General features: G+C 35.6%; 4 protein-coding genes and 1 non-coding gene across 5 annotated transcripts; 1 reads left to right on the forward strand and 4 right to left on the reverse strand.

Moving 5' to 3' along the window:
* Positions 1-3,879: 3,879 nt before the first annotated feature.
* Positions 3,880-7,900, reverse strand: LOC127905188 (F-box/LRR-repeat protein 10-like). The gene is made up of 4 exons (XM_052452040.1): positions 7,515-7,900; positions 7,210-7,415; positions 6,730-6,823; positions 3,880-5,574 (listed from the first exon to the last, which is right to left on the reverse strand). The coding sequence occupies exons 1-4, from the start codon at positions 7,707-7,709 to the stop codon at positions 4,138-4,140; spliced, it is 1,932 nt and encodes a 643-aa protein (XP_052308000.1). The 5' UTR covers positions 7,710-7,900; the 3' UTR covers positions 3,880-4,137.
* Positions 7,901-8,154: 254 nt separating this feature from the next.
* LOC127905189 (heterodimeric geranylgeranyl pyrophosphate synthase small subunit, chloroplastic-like) lies at positions 8,155-10,499 on the reverse strand. Its single transcript, XM_052452041.1, has 2 exons — positions 9,909-10,499; positions 8,155-9,155 (listed from the first exon to the last, which is right to left on the reverse strand). The coding sequence occupies exons 1-2, from the start codon at positions 10,281-10,283 to the stop codon at positions 8,487-8,489; spliced, it is 1,044 nt and encodes a 347-aa protein (XP_052308001.1). The 5' UTR covers positions 10,284-10,499; the 3' UTR covers positions 8,155-8,486.
* Positions 10,500-11,468: 969 nt separating this feature from the next.
* LOC127905282 (U4 spliceosomal RNA) lies at positions 11,469-11,621 on the reverse strand. The gene has a single exon (XR_008059131.1). It is a non-coding gene; the product is annotated as a U4 spliceosomal RNA (small nuclear RNA).
* Positions 11,622-13,433: 1,812 nt separating this feature from the next.
* LOC127905194 (F-box protein SKIP23-like) lies at positions 13,434-16,020 on the forward strand. The gene is made up of 2 exons (XM_052452069.1): positions 13,434-14,737; positions 15,452-16,020. The coding sequence occupies exons 1-2, from the start codon at positions 13,550-13,552 to the stop codon at positions 15,494-15,496; spliced, it is 1,233 nt and encodes a 410-aa protein (XP_052308029.1). The 5' UTR covers positions 13,434-13,549; the 3' UTR covers positions 15,497-16,020.
* A 407-nt stretch (positions 16,021-16,427) lies between these two features.
* On the reverse strand, positions 16,428-19,832 carry LOC127905193 (rop guanine nucleotide exchange factor 1-like). The gene is made up of 5 exons (XM_052452068.1): positions 19,271-19,832; positions 18,789-18,905; positions 18,160-18,698; positions 17,502-17,855; positions 16,428-17,103 (listed from the first exon to the last, which is right to left on the reverse strand). The coding sequence occupies exons 1-5, from the start codon at positions 19,560-19,562 to the stop codon at positions 16,675-16,677; spliced, it is 1,731 nt and encodes a 576-aa protein (XP_052308028.1). The 5' UTR covers positions 19,563-19,832; the 3' UTR covers positions 16,428-16,674.
* Between the last annotated feature and the right edge of the window lie 887 nt (positions 19,833-20,719).

Here is a 20,719-nt window from a genome sequence, read left to right on the forward strand (position 1 = left end):
TAGTTAAAAAATAATATTAAAAATATCAATCATGGCATTAACAAAACACATATTACATGGAGTTGAAGGCCCACTACACACCGTGTTAAGATTTTAGACACCATTTGTTTGGTAGTTCAATCAAGTTTTTTATTTTTTTTTATTTTAAGACTTTTTAATATATTGATTTAAAATATATATATATATATATTTTTAATATATTAAAAAAAAAACAATTGAAAAAAACAACCTCATACGATACGTTAGATAAACATGAGATGTCGGTAATGAGGTGGGGGCAATTCTGACTAGGACAGTGCAGATTTAACAGGACGATGTTGGAAAGTTTATCATAGAATTTCCTTCCTTTTTAGAACTAGAAAACACCTCCCTGAGTACAAGGAATCACTTTTTTTGATGGGCCAACTTTGATTCAGATAAAGTTTGCCGGTTCGAATATTTATGTAGATTATATTAGATTAGATGGCTATACCATCATCCCTATAGTTTTATAGTTTTTATACAAATATAACTTTAAAAAGTCAACAATATATTGCCTTTGCAAACTACCGTCAAAAGAGATATATTGAAAATTTATTTAATTAATATAATCTAAATAAATTATAAATTAATAAAAAATTAATCTTAAAAAACCTTTAATTTTTCTATTAAAAACCCTTTATTTTTCTATATTTAATTTTTTATTTGATTCTTGATTTATGATGACTAATCAAATATCGATAACGGTGAGAATTAATTCTTATTAATTATTCAACTTTTTATTTTTAAAAATTCACTATAAAAAAAATTAAAAAAGAGTTTTAAATTTGAGTTTTTTTTTCCAGATTCTTTCATATTTTCTCTCACCTTATTTTTAATGTTTTTCTTCTTTTTTCATGCTTTAATTTTCATCTCTAAAATTCAAAGTTTAGTTTTCCTTTTAAGTTGTTTGGAACCTTTGGGATTAAATTCAATTCAAAGAGTTAAATCTATTTTTTAGTCTGAACCCTTAGAGGATATTGATTTAAATTTCAAATGAAATTCAATTACTAAAACATGATCAAAAGTAAATAATATTCTTTGATTTGCTACAATAATTCCTTTTATAATTGATATTAAAATAATATTTTAAAAATACTGTAAACAACGCTAATCTTATTTCTACAAAAAAAAAATACCATATTTTGTGAAAACACCAGTTATTTCAATTAATGGTACTGAGAGTACGGTATCCCATGAAATTAATAGCCCTTTGGGGTATAGCGTAGTCATTCGCAATGCCCTCCACCAAACGAGAATGACTGTTCATTTGACGGTGGGCTTATTTGCATGGCCCTTTTACTTAGATCATACAAAATTTAAATTTAGACGGCGCTAAAATAAGCATATAATATCTATCCGATCTTGGCCCGTGGATAAATCCCTGCCCTTAATATTACTAGTGGACAAGTCCCCTGTCTATAGGCTACAATCTCAGGAGGTGGTAGCAAATTTTGTTTTAGTTAGGGTTGCTGGAATAATTTATTGCTGCACGCAAGGTTTTTTTTTTAGGTTTTACTTATCATGGACACGCAGTGTATTGTGGATAGGGTCAAGTTTTTTTTTTTTATATATATATATATATATAAATTATTTAGATATTGCTAATATTTTTTTAATAGAAATAATTTTTAATTAAGTAAGAGTTAACATGATATGACCCAGTTGACTTTGCGGATCCAAAAACAATCCAAATAACTCATAAAAATATACTTTTAAATAAAAAAAATTAAGGTGACATCTTTTTTTAATATTAAGATAATAACATATCGTATTAACTTTAGTCAGCCTGGGTTAACATGTTAAACATGCTACCGAAGTTATGAGATTATGATAACCCTATAAAAAATAATTCATAATATATTATGAAGCATAATTTTTAATCAACCCAATATATTTGTCCAATGTTTAAGAATGAGATTAAAATAATAAATCAATTAGAAAAATACATTAAAAAAAATGACCTGAGTCAATCCGTCAAACCCATGAGTTAAGTCATGAGACCGAGATAATCTCATAGAAAGAAAAAAACAACAACTTGATATAACTCGGGTTAACCTGCCAAATATGTGACTTTGGTAATGAAATTAAGATAACCCTATAAAGAGCAAATTAAAACAAATTATGAACCTCAATTCTTAATCGACCATATCAGACCCAATATTGAATGATGAAACTTGTAAATTTTTAAATTAAAAAAATAACACAAAAAATTAGTCAAATCAACCCGACAAAACCCGTTAAGCACTATTCTCAGGTTATGAGACCAATATAACCTAATAAATAGCAAACCAAAACAAAGCATAATCAAACACAATAATAATTGATGAAATTGAGGGGGGAAAATCAATTAAAAAAGTTTAAGAAAAAACTGAGTCAACTGGGTTAAACTGTCAAACTCATGACTTGGGTCATGAGACAAGGACAACCCAATATAAAGTAAATCCAATTTTGAAGGACATATGACCTGAGTCACACGACCAAGATAATCTCTTAGAAAAAAAATAAAAAAACAACTCGATTTAACCGAGTTTAAAATGCAAAAACTCATGAACCTGATCATGAGACCAAGATATCCCCATTGAAAGTAAATCAAAACGGATTATGAAACTCAATTCCCAACTGATTTAATGTTGAATGATGAAATTGTAAAAAAAAAATTAAAAAAAGATAAAAAAAAAACCCGAGTCAACTCGGGTTAATTTGTTAAGCATTATTATCAGGTCATGAGGCTAAAATAACCTCATAGAAAGTAAACAAAACAAATCATACAGTTTAATTCTTGATCAACCTAATATTAAAGGATAAAATTGAAAAAAAAATTAATTAAGAAAAAAATTGAGTCAACCAGATTAACCCGTGATCCATGTTATGAAAATGAAATAACCTAATAAAAAACAAATGTGATATCAAAATATGAGATTTTTTTAAAAGTAAAAATAAAAATAAAAATAGAATATATATACACTTATATGTAGAAAAACCAAAAGCAACAGAGTGTGTGTATATATATATTTGTCTAACGTCTCTTTCCTTTGTTTCCCCTTTTAAAAATAGAATAAAAAGAAAAAAATAAACCTGCAAATCTCAAAATCTTATGCCTCAGCTTTTCTGTGGTTTGGAAAAATAAGAAGTAGTTGTCCTTCAATTAATTAATAACATCAGTTGTGTTCCTGCTTTGTTAATTAGCTGTAATTAAAATGTATGTTTGCTTAAATACTTTTTTTTATTTTTTTTATCTCTTGATTTTATAAATTATTCATATAATTAATAACATCATAATTATATTATATAAAAAATAACCAAATTAGTTATAAAATTATATTAAAATTAATTTAATATAAAATATATTAAAATATAATTGGTTTTTTTAAATGGCTTTCTACTATTAAAATGTACATAAATAAAAAAGTTATATTTATATTATTCAAAAAGTTATTTTATCAATTTAACTTTAATCTGATACAGCCATCTTATTGGCTAGCTATTTTGATTTTGTACTCGAAATCCATTTAAAGCAATTTTTGGTTTACCTTGTTCTTGGATTGCCATTTGTTATAACTTGTACCAAGCAACTCCACAAACTATGACTAATTAGTTATTGATAGGAATGGTGGGCACATTTGATGAAGAATGAAGGCATCATATGCATCAACCGCCGCAGGCAGCGGAATACACGGCCCTTAATTTTATGAGCTGGGTAGAGGACAGTTTCAGGGGCAGGGCACTAGAGAATTGAGGGCATCATATGCGAGCAAGCATTTTGTTAATGATGCCAACACCACAAGAAGAACGCACCATGCTATACACACAGAAAAATAATGCACAAAAACTCTTACATGCTATTATATCTTCAATCCATTGGCAAATCATAGGCAATCTATTCGCAATCAAGATTCAATTAGCAATCCACTTATCATACACTTTACATTATCAACAACGCATATTTAGCAAATTTTGTCTTGGAGTACAAGATTCTGAGGTCAGTTACAAGATCAACAGACTGTCACATTACGAGAATGCTAACACACGGAGCATTTTACATCAGAAAATACTCCAATGGTTCTGCATCATTACCAGCATCCATCTTCTCCCCGTCTATTTTCACAATGGCAAATACTACAGGAGTTCTGCATCGTTATCAACATCCATCATCTCCTCATCAATATACTCACCTTCTTCGAGAAGTTGTTCAAGTTCATCCACCTCATCGTAGTCATGCATGTATAAACCATGTGAGTTATCCCACTGGTTCGACCCCAGCTCCTCAGCATGGCATGCCACACGCAAGAATGGTCTATTCCTAGCTAAAGCATCTACAATATCCCGACTTACACTTCCTGTCACTCCCAACCATCTCAACCTTGGAAAATAGGGTTTCTTTAACCACCAGAATGAAAGCTGTGTTATACCGCCACAGTTGTATAGATCCAACAACCGCAGTCTACAACCATGCCATCTGTCCTCATCAACCTGCATTGACGCTAATGCCATGACTGATGCATCACCGATGAGTGGACACTGTCGCATTCTAAGTTCAGAAATTGGGACCCTGCACTTTGCGAGTGTCAGAACTCCATTATCCGAGAGATTAGGAAGATTTGATAGGTCCAATTGTTGTAACTCTAGTTTAGAAGAGCCTTCAAATAAGGCAGATATGCATTTATCTGTAAGTCTCTTACACCCTCTCACAGACAGAGAAACCAACGAATTTATAACTCCTCTTAAGTATGACAATCCAAAATCACTTATATCGGAGCCATCCAGTAGTAAAATCTTCAACTCTGGAAGAGTGCTGATAGATCTTAGGGCTCCATCCCCAAGGTGTTTGCAGTCTCTCAAGTCAAGAATTTTAAGGCACGTGTTTGATACCAAATTCTTTATTGCATGGTTGGTTAAAAGGTTGCACCATCTCAAGCTCACATGAGTTAAAGACAAAGATGTCGCAGAAATGTCATGAAAGACCAGATCAGTTAAATGGGTTCCATAAGACACCCTGAGTTTGTAGAGACTAGAGCATGAATGCAAGATTGTTTTGAATCCTGTATCTGTAACTCGACAAAAGCCTCCAAGACAAATACTTTCCATGTTTGCACACTTGTCAGCCATTAACAGCATTCCCAGATCATTAACACGTCTAAAATATGTGATGAGGAATTCTTGGCTTCGAACCAATGAGAGATGTTTCAATTTTCCATGCTGATTAATCTGCTGAAGACCAGAGTTGGTGAGATCATATGCACTTGATGGTTCTATGAGAGGGGCATCTCGAAGGTCCAAATGTGTCAAGGACATGAGAACATTCGATATTGTGCTAACCATGGTGTCAGTAATATAGTCTACAGAAAGGCACAATTTCTGAATGCCAGGCAGAATGGGTGGTCGAACATGATTTGGTGATCGATGATGTCCCAAACTTGGGCTAAGCAGTTCAGTCACCATCACTGAAGAAACACACCCAATCTCAAGAGAAGTGAGTTTTTCTGAAGCCAAAGCCCATACTTGAGCAAACTTATGACGAAGAAATAATGGGACATCAAACATCAAAATCAGTTCCTACAAAAGAATAAACACATATTAGACAGAATATAATTGTTCCAAAGGACATTTGAATGTCATGCTTGATTGTGAATATACGTAACATTGACAAAGTATCTTGAACAAAGACACATCGCATAGATGCAAAAGAATTCAGGTACATGTTATTGCAAGAGCTAAATGATGTGCATGAACAAAGAGCCTATCATTCAATTATTAGACCAGATTCATGTCAACCAATATAGTCTCACTGCCAGCACAACTAAATTCCAAGAACACAATAAATGTCAACACAAGGTAGTCCCCAAGACCAGGACAGCGCGTTCACCAATAAATCAACAAGATGATTAATTTGGCAAATTCTTAACTACAAGACAAGATGCCCATAGCAGAATGACTTGACAAAATCTATCAATGAGCAACAGGTTCAAAAATTTAATCTATATTCTTCATTTTTTAAAATTCTTGTCCTCAATTTGACAAAAAAGAACCACTCACTTATCCTCGGCTTTTTAATCATATGCCTAAGTATGCTTGCAACTTTAAGCACAGTGCATGTAAAACTAATAAAGAATACATATTCAAGATTAGGAGAAAGCTTTTGGATAGCCAAAAGAATAATCCAAAAATATTCCTATAGCAAAATTAAGCCCACCATCGTACTAAATAGCAGGTAAATTTTATGCTCCAAAGCCGGCTATTTAGGTGGCTGTTTGGATGTTGAAATGAATACTACAGTTGGAGTACAAAAGTGAACTTTTTTGAAATCAACAAGGATTTCTTCACCATGGTTGATCATCTAAGTTTTATGATTTTGATTCTCAAGCAAACATTCACCAACCTAATACTTCTTGCAGAAGGCAACGAAAAGTAAAGTGAAGCTGATTTTACATTTATTTGCATCCATATTAAAAACTAGCTGAAGAAATCAGCAATTACATTTTATCACAATGATTTCTGAAATAAGTAAATATTTTCTTTCTTGCAAGAGAGATAAAATGCAGCAATGGAATGGCGAACACCAATCTTTTCGATTACTAAACTCCAATAGCAATAAATGTGCTAAAGATTAAGTAACCCAGTGTAAAATCTCACCAAATATTTCTTTGTCATTCAATTACTACTTTACATTTTAATCTTCATTAATTACTTGATTTTGCACTTGAACCTTACTTCTAATTGTGTGCAACCTCTGAGTAACTCCTCCAGATCAGATATATGAATAGGGCGCCCTCTTTTTTCAGCCACTGATCCCAAGTACAGATACCTGAACCAAAATTCAAAAACATACAAAACCAATCATAACACAATAAATCTAACACGTCCAGATAATCACATATCACCATCCCACACATTACTCAGTTACCCCACAACAACAACAACACATAAAACACATAAAAAAAAAACCCATGTTTTTCTTGCATTTCATTATCATCTGATCACTACTAGCATCTAGTGTCAGCCACGACTGCCTGCATTTCACTCCCAAACACACACACACATTTACATAAAACCTCATTTTCTATTGCATTTCAATTAACATTTTACCATATTGTCTGCATTACACGCACGAATAAAGATACAGTTCCTATCAGGCAAGCAATGCACGCAGAGTCAGGAAAAAAAAGAGGAACTTTTCTAACTTCTTTTTACCTTAAATCCGCGCACTTTCCTCCAATCTCAGAAAGCAATTTCCCACTAAAATTTGCGCAATTACGTAAATAAAGTTCATGCAAGGAATCCCGAACGAAAACATTAATAGCAGAATCATCAAGTCGGGCGCAGTCAAGCTTCAGGCTTTTAAGGTAAGGATTGGGAGGCATTAAAGGCTTTAATAAATCAATTGAAGGCGCAATATCCTATAACAACAAATAAAAATAATTGAAAACCCATCAATCAAATGATCATAAAAAGATGAGATCTTTTGTGGGTTTTTCGTGTCTTAAAGACTGGCTTACAAGGAGTTGAAAACTGGGGATGAAAGTGAGGATATGAGAAGCACAAGCGTTGAAGGTCTTGCAGGTGGAAGCAACGGAGCAGATTGATGCCACGTCGAGTTTTGAAATTATGGTTGCAAGCACTGTTCCTGGTAGCTGATCCAAGCTCTCCTCCTCCTCCTTCTGCTCCTCCTCTTCTTCTTCAGTGCTAGCCATCTTTCTCAAAGGCTTTGCTTTGAATCGATATGGTGGAGGATTAGGGGATATGATAGAAACAGAACACTGTGAAGCCTCAATTATTCCTTCATTTTATTTGGGGTCAAGAGTAAATCGATCCTTCAATTCTGTTAAGTGTTTCAAATCAATCTCTAGGTTAAAATTATCACAATTCTTTTTTATTTTAATAATTATTATCATCATTGACTTAAAACCTTAATTCCCATGAATTTTTTAGGCAGCCTGTGGATTTTTGTTAATTTTTATTTTTTTATATTAATATTATTTACTCTCAATTGAGGTTGGAACATATTTAGTTGTTTGGAACAAGCCCAGCCCCTTCCATGGAAAAAGTGAAATATTTTTGCATGAAAAACTCTGTAGGAAAGAAAGACTACAAAATCATTTTATCTTTTTACAAATTCTTAAGAGACATAAGAGAAAATAGAAAGTAAAAGGTCCCTTTCTTGATTTTTCAACCCTAAGCATCAAAATTTGTTTGATGCCATGATTTCTCTCACATCTTGTGAACGTGTTTATAGTATTTTAAGGACTGAAATTGAAATATTTGCAAAAGCGAAGAACTTATTTATAGCTAGACCTTCTCCTCTTCTGCAAGTTAAAATGCTTGTTTCCTGCTGTGTCTCATCATGTTTGTCACTGACCAAGACACATGTTTTGCTATCAAACAAGCCGTCCTCTTTTCATCAGTTCAGGCCATAAACAGTATCCTAATTCTAAGACTAGAGCGAAAACAATGGGGCCAGATCCCTATCATTAAATTGACTCGCCAAAACTGAAACCTCTATCAGCAGCGTAGTCCACGAAGCTGTAGAGTGGCACTACACTCTCGCCGTATTTCTCAAAGCCATCCAGTTCCTTTTTAGCCTTGGCTCTCAGCTCCTCCGCCACCTCTGTAGCCTTCTCAACCCCGTAAACAGCAACATAGCTCTTCCCTTTCTTTCTCTTCTCCTCCTCATCTAACTTGCTCTTCATCGTTTTTGCTTCCAAGATGTCATCAACGACTTGATATAATACACCAACAGCTCTTCCATATCTCCTCAATCTCCGTATCTCATCATCCGTAGCACCAGCTAGCAATCCTCCACACACTGCAGAGCACTCACCCATTTCACCATATTTCTTCTCTTGAACAAATTCAACAGCATTAGGGCCGCCCTCAAGGTCTAGGAACTGCCCGGCAGCCATGCCTCTGGACCCCACAGCACGAGCAATCTCAGCAATCACGCGGAGAAGTCGTGGCTCTGGTACAAGGTCAGAAGGCGTCTGGGAGACAATATGGCTAAAGCCAAGAGGGAAGAGCGCATCCCCAGCAAGGATTGCCATATCAACACCATAAATTGTGTGGTTTGAAGGTTGACCTCGTCGTGATGGGTCATCATCCATGCAGGGAAGGTCGTCATGGATCAACGAAGCTGCATGAACCTGTCAAAACCAGACCATAACGGATACAGTTACTGTTAGCAAGATGCCTTCATATCAGCAAAGTTGTTCTTTCCCTTTTCCTCCAAAATAATGAAAGTACTTCAAGTGCCTTAAAAAGCATTAGCATTCTCCTTTCTATAAATATAATTATTCCTCAGTATTGGAACCATCAGTTGAAAGCAAAATTCCAAATTTACTCTCTGATTCTGCTATGCAGGACAAACTGGAATCAAAATATTTCTACCTTAAAAGCACCACCCTGAATCTTCTTTAAATGAAACGATTCCACAAACCGAATGATATCTGTATCAAACACCCAATATTCAACACCTAAAAACTTGAAGTTGCTCAAGATAATGGGACATCATAACATCATCAGTCCTACTAACTAAAGATTGGAGCTCTTAGTACGATTCCTCTAATAGCTTGTAAAAGACCATCTAGAAAACAAAATTAACACCAAACTTAACTTCACTCTTGCTATATCACATCAAAAGCAGAACAGTCATCACGAAAACTAAATATAACAAAATCAAATCAATGATCGCAATCAAAGGACCTACATATTATACCAATCAGTCATCATCATGAACCTAACAGCAGCAAATCCAATTCTTTTCTTGATTATTTTCCTAAAACAAATATTATACTTAAATAAACAGCATCGGACCTCAAGAACCAAACCAGATTTAAAACTATACTAGAAAAGGAATCAAAATACAAAGATGGGAGGGGGGGCTTCAATTTTGTTACCATTTCAAGAGCACAAGCAGTAGGGAAGGCGGCGAGGCGATTACCACCAAAGAGTTCACAAGCAGCAACACACATAACTGGAGGGGCTCTTTTAGCACCTTTTGCAAGAACAGAATACCTCATGGCCTCATAAATCTTATCTGGATACTGAATAGGAACAGCTTGGTCTAGTTCCTGATTGATTTCTCCAATCAAGGTTGTCCAATAAGTCTTTAAATCAAACTGCGCTGTCTTTGATTGGCTTGAAACTGATAAAGAACATTGAATTTTTGACATTTTGCCAAGTATTTTAGTGTAAAGATTTGGGCTTTTTACAGGGAGGTAGATAGTAGTAGTAAGTGGTGATGATATTGCTATAAGAGAAGATACCACCATTTTTACAGGGTTCTGTGTTTATCTGACACCACTGATTATGTGTCTCTTTGGTCTTTAGAAAGATTGCGCTTTTCTATGTGGGAATAGGAAATGAGAAATGTGGAAAGTTTGTCTTTGAATGGAGAATTCGGTGCCGTTATGATGGCTTTCATTGACTAGGCGTGTGATGGATTGGAGATTTGGAGTGTAGCGACCTTGAGAAGATGCGGCTGTTAACGAAAATAAAGTTTTGTTTTTTTTTTTCCTCGAGTTAATAAAAACTTGGTGGTGTCACAGTTTTATCTAATTCAAGAGCATCATACCAATCATTTCCACCCATGTAAATCGAGTGATGTTTAAAGCATTCCATGAGAAATAAATTGGGAAGGTCATGAAAGCTGGATGTTAGAGACTTGGGGAGAGAATGAAGAGAGAGACAGTTCTTGATTAAAGGGGGTGTTTGGGATTTTATCAATTTTATTAAAAATAAAGGCATTCCATGTAATTATTAAGAATAACTGTTCGATCCTTTAGAAATCTTGGGAAACAAGATTATTAAACTGATCTGTTTTCCTACTTGTTTAGTGTTGAATTGGAACCAAGACAAAAAAAATTCTTCTATCAAAGAGGCTCGTGTTTATTTTGTTGAAGTAAATATAAATGGTATGATTCGTGATTTTCTAAAAATCCACTTAGGAAAATCACGCATTTTCTATATCAACAGAAAAAAGGAACGACCCATCAGGTTTGGGATTGATCTCTGATAATGGGCCAGATCGCACCAATATTAATCTGTTTTATTCCATTTATTCCAAGACAAGATTCTAAAATCACTTAAACAAAATCAAGGAACTAGCTGATTAATTTGATAATCGGTCAATTAACACAAACTAGATTAATTTGATTTAAAAAAAAATTCTAAAACAACATCCTCAAAAAAAAAATTAAAATTAAAATAATATCATTTTAGAAATATATATTTTTTATTCAATATAAATTATTTCGACAATTACATCAAGAATAAAATTCAATAGAGTTATAGAACAGCAGGTTGGGAATCATTTTTGAGCAAAATTGACTTGCACTGCTAGAGTTCACAATTGTGTTAAGAATAAAATCTTTAGATTCGTTTTATTTCTTATGTTACATAGATAGAATCACGCCTTACTTATACAATGCATAGTAAAATTTGGACTAAATTTGTAGGGCTTTACCCCAAAGGGAGCCCTTCCAGAAATTCTCGAAGGCACTGAGCCAAACCCAGTGCCTAAGAGGGGGTTTGGAAATAGTTTTCAACCAGCAATTGACGCGCCTCGGTTAGAACCTCACTAGCTGCGTCATTGCCCCAAGCGCAAAGATGAGGACTACAAACAATCGGCTCTCATTTTATAGGGCACCATTTGTTTCTCTACTTTGTGTCTTCTCGATGTGGGATTTGAACTCTGACACGGATGACCCTCTGAACTTGCATTTTATGGCTTTACCCTGGAGGACACTTGCTGAAATCCCTTCTGTAGGAGGGCCAACGACAATCGCGTCTCAAACGGCAACAGATGCGCCTAGCCGGAACTCGTAACACGTCTATTGCATCAAGGGTCTGGATATAGCTGCTCGAGACATTATCTTACCACCATTCATAGTATTTTCATAAATACTAAAATCATGTGTATTCAAAATTATAAATCAACAGAAATCATAGCTATTGTAACTTTCACTGTCGCGTTCTTTCCTATGATTGACAATAAAAGGCAAGAGATACTTCTCTCAAAAACCCTTTAATCAAAAACCATGGTTTCAGAATCAAAGCCAAATTGGTGCTTTACCCAACAAATTGAAACCGGAGAAGAAGAAAGTATCCTTTCATTACCCATGGTGGATTTTGACTTTTGTGCGGAGGAGAAGAAACCCTAGCTACTCTCAAGCTAGCTATGGAGGACTGATTGTGATGGTTTGAAAAACCCACGAATGCCCCACAACTTATACGTACGAGTTTCATGTCTTCTGAGGAGAAGGGAGGATACGATTGACCTGTAAAAGTTGAGAATTTGATTTTTCTGTGCACCGAAATCTTTAATTTTGTATGGCATGAATTAAATTCAAACGCAATTAATCCAGGGATGAGAAATTATAAAAGCAGCCAATTCAATTCATTGATGTTCGCCAAAACCCTTGCTCTCCTAGGATCCCAATCTCAGTTTATGCAGTGAGAACTACTTTATTGGTGTGCAAGAAGGGAAAAAAGCGTAGCCATAGCAGCAAATTCCTCGACACTCTCTAAGTTGCTGAAGGAGTAGGAGAGGGGATTGCAAGAATATCATGCTCCCAGAAATAATCTTTAATTTTCGTCTAGAAAAAAACAAAGAAAGAAAAGAGCGTCTTCATGGGCCCCATTAAAGGAAATCCAACGCTTTTTTATGGAGTGGTGAAGATAAATCTGCTATAGGAGTAACGCATTCAATTCTCCAAATTAAAATTACTTGTGAAATATTAATACATCTTTTAATGTTTTTATATTTATCTTTTATGAAATATCTGGTGGTATTTTCTCATGTTTGATCATTTCATAAATGGTCGGTTGAAGAAAAGATATGAGGATGATTTTTCGATCAATTCAGATTTTTATTTTGATTTATAATTGGAGGCTTATCCGATGAACCCGATAAAAATTAGATGTATGGTCTTTTTAATACTACAATTAAAAACTTACGAATGACTCACAATGTTTCAATCGTTGGAGGCTCGTAATAGGTTTTGAGCACTCAAGCTCTAGAATTCGAGGTAATTTTAGATGAACAAGTTCAAGCTCGGATCACTCATCTTGTTATTAATTATAAATGACTTAGTATTGGATAGACCAAATTCCATCAATTAGTATTATATATATATATATATATATATAACCCTAAAAATTACATATTTATCATCCGTACAACACTATTATAATTAAAAAAAATCAAAGAATGAAAGGCAAAAATAAATGGAGATGATTTTTTTTTATCAAATAATAATAAAAGGCAAAAATGAAATGCAAATATATTTATATATGTAATTTCATGACAAATTCAACAGTTTTTTTAATCTCCATTTATAAAATAAAAAAAAAAGAATTGAATAAAAAGAATTCCAATTGCAAAATATTAAACACACTCAATTTATATGGCTAGCAGGCACAAAATTATCACGATGGGCTTTGTATAAGCAAAACACACGTCCTTCAAATTTCAATAGGCATCCGCCCCACTTTCTCCCCAATTTTCTCTTACTTTCTCGCTCGAGAAAATCCCACCATGGCAGAATGGACCCATCTACCAAAAGACCTCATGGAACTAATCTCCAAACGCCTAGACACCTCCACAGACCTCCTCCGTTTCCGTTCCGTCTGCAATTCATGGCGATCCTCAATCCCCCCTGAACCTCCCTGTTTATCTTCAAACACCTTCAAGATCCTCCCTAACGACGGTATCTCCCACACCTCTTTTGGGTTTTCTCTGTTCAAGCGAACTGTGTTCCTTGTTGGGTTACCGAATTCCCATAACCAAACAGACACACAAGGCTGGCTTATCAAAATCGAAGAAGATGTGCCTGGTAAGAAACACTTGTTTGATCCTTTATCGCGGTGCAGGTCAACTTCTTTGCCTAATAATCTTCCTCGTGTTCTAGATTTAATGAATCTAAGAATTCGTGAATTGGGTCATGAATATGTTTTGCATCATCTTAATTATAAGCCGAATTCGTCTAGTTTTACTGATGCCGGTAATTTATATATGGAGAAAGTTGTGATGATTTGGTTAAATTCCTTAACCGAGTTTGTATTGTTAACTATTCATGTTTCTGGAAAATTGGCCATCTTTAAGAGTGGGGATAAGAGATGGACTATTATTAATGAAATGCCATCGCCTTTTGATGATGTTATTGTTTATAAAGGGAGGTTTTATGCTGTGGATAATACGGGGAGGACTGTGGTAGTTGCAATGGATACGAATTTGGGTTTAGTTGGGAATCCGGTTTTTGGTGGGGATAAGAAGTATTTGGTTGAGTCGAAGGGGGATTTGTTGTTGGTTGATATGTATTTGAGTATTGATTCTGATGAAGGGTTGAGTATCGGTCATGATGTTGTGCAGGATCTTGTTCAGTATATGAGTGAGAGGACGGTTTGGTTTAAGGTTTTTAAGTTGAATGAAGAAGGGAAATGTTGGATTGAGGTGAATGATTTGGAAGATCGCGTGTTGTTTTTAGGTGATGATTTGACGTTTTCTGCATCGGCTTCTGAGCTTTCTGGGTGTAAAGGGAATTGTATCTTTTTCAATGATGATTTCTTTTATTCAAGGGGGGAAGGAGATGATGGATCATTGTTTGGTCGTGATATAGGTGTGTTTGAATTGGAGAGTGGTTGTATAGGACCTTTAAGAAATTTTCCTGATAATTCCAAGATGTTCTGGCCACCTCCTGATTGGGTTGCTTCAACCTCATTGGAAGTAAGTCTTCATTTTCCCCCCAGTATTACTGTTTACATGAAGTTTCAATTTTATCTTCGCATGCTAGCTTTATCCTACTTGGATTTTGCTATTTACTTCCATAGGTCTCTCAATTTGTTCGGTATGCAGTTTGGATATGTTTTAAATATTCATGTCTTGATAGTTGTAGTTGCACTGAACTTGGCATTTAATTGGGAGGGGCTCATAGTTGCACTTCCATAATTGAGACTTTTTGAAGAGAGTTGTTGAATTATTTAATCTCAAGGCAACACCATGAACTAATTTTGAATTTTTATATGAAATTCTTTAATTTCAAATTCTACTTGCATGGAAGTCCTTTTACTTTTTTCCAATTTATTGGCTTCTTTGTGAATGCTTAACCCCTGTTGCCAAAATACAGAATTTCTGCTGCTTTGGTAGTTGGTAGCAAGAAATCCTTGGCTCACTGTTTCCTTGATCTAAACTGTTAATTAATTGTTGATTGTAATTTGAAGTGGCAAATATTTCCTGCTGGACTGTACTGACATGTGCCTTGCAATTTGATCATCAATTTAGTGAGTTGCATACAATCGCGTTGCTTTAGGACAATCATCATGCATTAGCAAGCCTGCCTGCGGATCCAATATCACTTGCACATTCAATTTATAAACATTCCCTCGCATTATTTTTATCCATGTAATGGCATGTTTGTTTCTGATTTTGTGAATGCAATAGGTGCAGAATCAAAATCAACTGGAAGAGCTGTCTATAGCAAAGTGAAGAGTAGGTTTCCTATTTCATGACTGCCCTGGTAAATATTTGCAGAGCTGGCTGCTCGTAGACTGTCCATTAATGTAGTTGCTGATGACTTGTTAAGGCTGTCCTGATATGCGGTGATAAATCAAGTTCTGTAGTGATCAGCTGAAATTTCCTGTGATTTTGTTAGGAGTTTAATCAGTGAACGACTTCCATTTTATCTGTGAATTTCAAAAATGTTCAAGAGGCATGAGCCTTCCATCTCATATTGGTCGAGAGCTTGGCAGCAGTTGTTCAGTCGAGTAAGCGGGTGAAATCTCTAAACCAGCCTCTGTGGAAACTTATTGCTTTGATAGCAAGAATCAAATGACTCTGGATTCAGAAATAAACTTAATTCCTTGCTAATCAGTTGTATTGACTCTTCACTTTTTTGGTTCTTCTTTTAACTGATACCAAACAAGTTAGATCCACTGAGTTGGATTTTGTACATACACGGATTCAAGTATTGCCTTGTTACACCATGAAATATGTTTAGACATTTCCATTAATTTAAGCTGCTGAATGCGGTAGCTAATTAACTGTATGGCTGCAAGGGCCCGCCATTCACAAAAGATAGTAACATTTGACTCTCGAGCACACTTTGAAATGTCGATTGAAGTTCCCCTCCTCAAGTTTTGAGTTTTGCCAGTTCTGGTTACGATAAAATCAGCGCTGCAAACCCAACTGCACAATTTTTGCATAAAATACTTGGATGACGTTCAGGTGTAGCCTAGATTGGGACAAGCTAAAACCAAAGCTCCAATCCATTTGAGCTGAAATTTCAAATTACTCCTAATCTGTATACCATCATTATTCGTTGCGTAGTGGCTGACCATTTCTTTTTTTAGTCGCTGTGATCTTTTCCATTGTGCATAATTGGCTGATTCAAGATTTAAAAAAAAAAAAAAAAAAAAAAAGAGCATAATTTTTTTTTTCCTGACATAGATAAAAGTAATATTCCCTCAATTACAGCTTAATTCAAAAGGGCGTGATAGAAGATTTGGAGCATGATCTTTCTATTGCTAAACAATATACAAGGCTAGATATGAATCCTACAAACTCCTATGCAAGGAGGCTTCCAGATCACGATAATGCATTTCTTTGATAGCATTAATACAGCAGTAGGCAATCTCACCCAGGGTGGGGTGGTGAGAGCTTCAAAGTCAATCTCGTTCAGGAGCATCCCCAGAAACTCTTCTTGAACTGATGCTGCCAGCATATGACCAAACCCTCTCGAAGTCAGGTGACAACGGTTTTTCAAACTTTTGATCGGATGCTTCCTTAGGATTGCCCCTCTTTTGAGGTGGCACCCTTGCTGGGCTTCCGGAAACTGGAGTAGAAGCAAAATAAGTTGGGGTTCCATACGGAGAGGCAAAGGGGCTTTGTTTGATAGAGAAGGGGCTAGGAGACATTCGCTTCTGGATAGGGTGGCCTCCTAAGCCTCCTCTGTTGAAGAGGGATATGGATTCTGCTGCAGCACATTGCTTGGTGGCATCATCAACAAAAAGAACATCATCTATCCTTGCCATAATGTTGAAGGCCAAGCTCTCCGTAACTCTCGAGTAGCTTTCAAGAATTGACTGCCCAACATCCTGCAAGAAAATAAACCTTTCATCGTCTGAAAAGCATGTCCAACATGTGCAAAACTGTTGCTGGATGGTCTAAAACAGTGTATGTGAGTGAACTTAAAGGTCCCCTTTTGTATATTTTCCAAGTGACATGCACTGAGATTAGCTATTCAACTGCCAATATATCCTGTTTACATGGCACTGAGATTAGCTATTCAACTGCCAATATATCCTGTTTACATGCATATGATAAATCAAAATGAATGCAACAACAGAATTAGTCTCTTGAAATATATATTTGTTACTGCAGTACTTTTGGATTGAGGGATTCACCACACATTATGATGCATCATTATTTGATGATGTTGGTTAGGAGAATCAAGTTAGAATTCTAGATCCCAACTAATAATTGAAGCAACTACCTTGTTATATTGAATCTTGTTCATATCCAAAGCTGTTTGTGGGAGGCCAGGGTAACGAAGCCTTAAGCTCTGCAGGAGAGTTTCAGCTCGTTGGGCCAAAATCTGATTCTTGTGTGTATCTGCAACAAAGCCCTTGACCTTGCCACCCCATGATGAGTGCTTAATATTTTTGTTATGGATATGTTTTCTATGATCTTTTTGCTTCCAGATATGCACTGCTGCCTCAACTCTGTTTGCTATTTCCAGAGTATGATGCTCTGTTGAAAGGTCAAGGCAATCAAGGAGACATTCTGGTGAGAACTTCTCAGCAGTTATGTAGCGGTAGATGATATCACCAAGGCAAGCTTTACCATTCTGACAGCACCACAAAAGAAAATACAGCATGCTATGAATTTAGCATCCAAAGCCACGATAGCAAAATAAAAATAAGAAGAAAAAAAATTCAAGGTGTGTGATTTAGATGAACCCTTTGGTTGTGTTGGTTAGAGAGATGCAAAGGAACATAAAAAAAAAACCCTCCTCCAAATGTAGTTAATCATATTGACAAGAAAGACTGGTTGCAGACAAAAAATGAAACGAAGGCAAGACATGCATGCTGCTGGGGATGTAGTTGTACTAGTCCTATGGACATTATTTCAAAATACAGAAAGACAGTTACCTTGGGCAAGGTCTCCATATAAGCAGTGGGTATTTCCATCTCAACCAGCACGCTGCTATTAATAGCCATTGCTGCCTTCAATATCTGATTGGTGCAATCTCTGCACTGCTGCAACCTCTTCCTTGCATCTTCTGACAACCCATCTGGTGGAACTTTTGGACACGGCAACCACCATTTGTCTTCCTGCCTAATAGAAGGCCTCCCACCAGAAATACCCGATGGATATGTATCACAGTCACCACCATCACCCACAACTATCCCCCGATCAGCATACCAAAACTCCGTTTCACTAAAACCATCAAGCATAGTAATCAACATAGCATCAAGCTTCTTGAGTGCAGGCAGATTCACATATAAATCCGAGCGTGGTCTAGTTGCCATAACCTCATAAGTTCCCCCACCAGGAAATTGTTGTATCGAAGGTACAAGCTCAACAATCGAATCACTAACACATAACAACCATTCCATTTCCCTTTTCCACATGGACTTCTTTTGCAGCGCCAATGGCTCCAACCTCCACAACTCGCCGAAAACAGTGGCTTCAATTATAACCCAAAATTGAGCTTAAATCCATATGGGCATCACACAAACTTAACATAAATACAGAAGAAGAAAAAATCCATACATACCAGATAGATTTGTGATGGCATTTGAGATGGCAAGTGCAGTACAGACTCCTTTACCACCACCAGACATGTCCTCTCCTAGAAGCAGCTTAGCAAATCTTTCTTTCATCATTTCAACCTCTGCAGTACGCACATAAAAAAAATCCAAAATATTGAACTATCGAGAACTATATTGAATGGATAAAAAAAAATCTTCAACTGGCACACAATTAGGCCTTCACTTGACAATTTGCATTATAATTCTTTATTAAGAAAATCAATAAAAATTATTTGATTCTTTTTTTTACAATAATAAATGAGAGTTTAATCTCTCTCTCTCTCTCTTTTGAGGGACCAGAATTATAAAATTAAAATCTCAAAATCCATCTCTTTATCTTCCTTTAAAAAAAATTGAAAATAAAAAAATATCTTCTCTGGCAAAAAAAATTAACAAAAAATGGAGTAAGAATAAAAAACCTACAAAAATAAGAAGAAAAAAATATTACCAGACAAATCAGCGTCTCCTCGTTTCTCGTTCTTCGAGTCCCAAACCACCACATCCTTACCGCCAATAACCGGAACCATAACCGGCGCCGGGAAACAGAAACCTCCAGGCAGCGGACGCGGAGATGAGGTCATCGAACTCGACACGGCGCCGCCATCACGACCAAACCCTCGCCGACACGAGAAACTACTCGTACTGGTACAACTTTCAGACTCGCTGACGTCAGCACTCAAACTATAGCTCCCACACCTCTCACTACCACCTCCATCATCATCAGAAGACACGCTCCCCATCTTGATAAAAATGAACAAGATCAGACGGTCATAAAACAAGATCTCTCTCAACTGCTGCTCATTGTACGATCAATGCAACTGATTAACTGAAAATGTGAGCAAACCAAGTGTCTCTCCCTCTCCCTCTCTCTCTCCCTCTCCCTCTCTCTCTCTAGAGATGTGTTTCGTTTGTCTCTATAGAAGAATGTGCTGATGTTTGGTGGTTCTTCTTTTCGCTTTTCTTTTTTATTCAGTTATGTGAGTGAATAGTGAGAGTAGTGTGATGTGATAAAGGTATGTGAGAGGGAGGGAGGGAGGGAGGGAGACAGGGACGGAGACGGACGTTTGCTAACTACAGTTTTGTTTTTTCTTCTTTCCGTAACAGGAGGGTTAAGCACCCGACACGCCTTCTTTTGTAGTGGGGACCATCATGTTTACTTTCTTCTTCTTCTTCTTCTTCTTCTTCTTCCTCTTTAATTATTTGCTAAACCCGCAAACTTCATAGAATTCCCACCACAGAGGAGCTCTAATTAAGGTACCTGTGTTTTTATTATTTTAATAAATATTAATTGAGTTTTTAAGTATTTATATTTTGCATTATAAAAATCCATTGACTTTTTTAATAATAATAAAAAAAGAAAATAACTCGAATTTTAATTGAATACTTAATTATCTTTTTATTTAGAACTTAAAGTCATTTGTCGGTGAAAGCATTAAATTAATATTTTCATAGTATATTATTTTGATTTAATCTTCACAAATGCACTCGTTAACATGATTTATTTGATGGAATGATCGAAGCTAAATATGGAAAAAGATTAATCATTGTACCAAATATATATATATATATATAACATTGGGAAATTGCACCAGGGATGGATCAAGAGGCAATGTAAGCATCCTTGAAAGACATCTCAGGACATGTTAGAAGAACACTGCCTGTTTGCTTAACGGCTAGAATGTTGCATGCATGGTCTGTGTTTACCGTTACAAGCATATTGACATTGTGCAATTCATGTTCATTGGCATCATAGCTCGCGTAATCACATCAGTAAATGTACTAATTTCCTTTCGAACAAACGTGATCCTGCGCAATCACTCGAGTGGCTGAAAAGATATTTGAATGTATGGTTGAAATTATTTTTTAAAATTATTTTTATTTAAAAATATATTAAAAT

Source organism: Populus trichocarpa, chromosome 4 (genome assembly GCF_000002775.5).
Source record: "Populus trichocarpa isolate Nisqually-1 chromosome 4, P.trichocarpa_v4.1, whole genome shotgun sequence".
Classification (NCBI taxonomy): Eukaryota; Viridiplantae; Streptophyta; class Magnoliopsida; order Malpighiales; family Salicaceae; genus Populus; species Populus trichocarpa.

Bases quoted from the DNA above. Each gene is read 5' to 3' on its own strand.
- LOC127905189 (XM_052452041.1), bottom strand. From the start codon at position 10,283: ATGGTGGTATCTTCTCTTATAGCAATATCATCACCACTTACTACTACT. The intron at 9,156-9,908 runs GTAACAAAATTG...TGGTTTTGACAG, and splicing joins CTGCTTGTGCTCTTGAAATG to GTTCATGCAGCTTCGTTGAT.
- LOC127905188 (XM_052452040.1), bottom strand. From the start codon at position 7,709: ATGGCTAGCACTGAAGAAGAAGAGGAGGAGCAGAAGGAGGAGGAGGAG. The intron at 6,824-7,209 runs GTAAAAAGAAGT...ATTTTGGTTCAG, and splicing joins GGAAAGTGCGCGGATTTAAG to GTATCTGTACTTGGGATCAG. The intron at 5,575-6,729 runs GTAAGGTTCAAG...ATTCTTTTGTAG, and splicing joins GAGGTTGCACACAATTAGAA to GAACTGATTTTGATGTTTGA.
- LOC127905194 (XM_052452069.1), top strand. From the start codon at position 13,550: ATGGCAGAATGGACCCATCTACCAAAAGACCTCATGGAACTAATCTCC. The intron at 14,738-15,451 runs GTAAGTCTTCAT...TGAATGCAATAG, and splicing joins TTGCTTCAACCTCATTGGAA to GTGCAGAATCAAAATCAACT.
- LOC127905193 (XM_052452068.1), bottom strand. From the start codon at position 19,562: ATGGGGAGCGTGTCTTCTGATGATGATGGAGGTGGTAGTGAGAGGTGT. The intron at 18,906-19,270 runs GTAATATTTTTT...TGCGTACTGCAG, and splicing joins AGGAGACGCTGATTTGTCTG to AGGTTGAAATGATGAAAGAA. The intron at 17,856-18,159 runs GTAACTGTCTTT...TGGTGCTGTCAG, and splicing joins ATATGGAGACCTTGCCCAAG to AATGGTAAAGCTTGCCTTGG.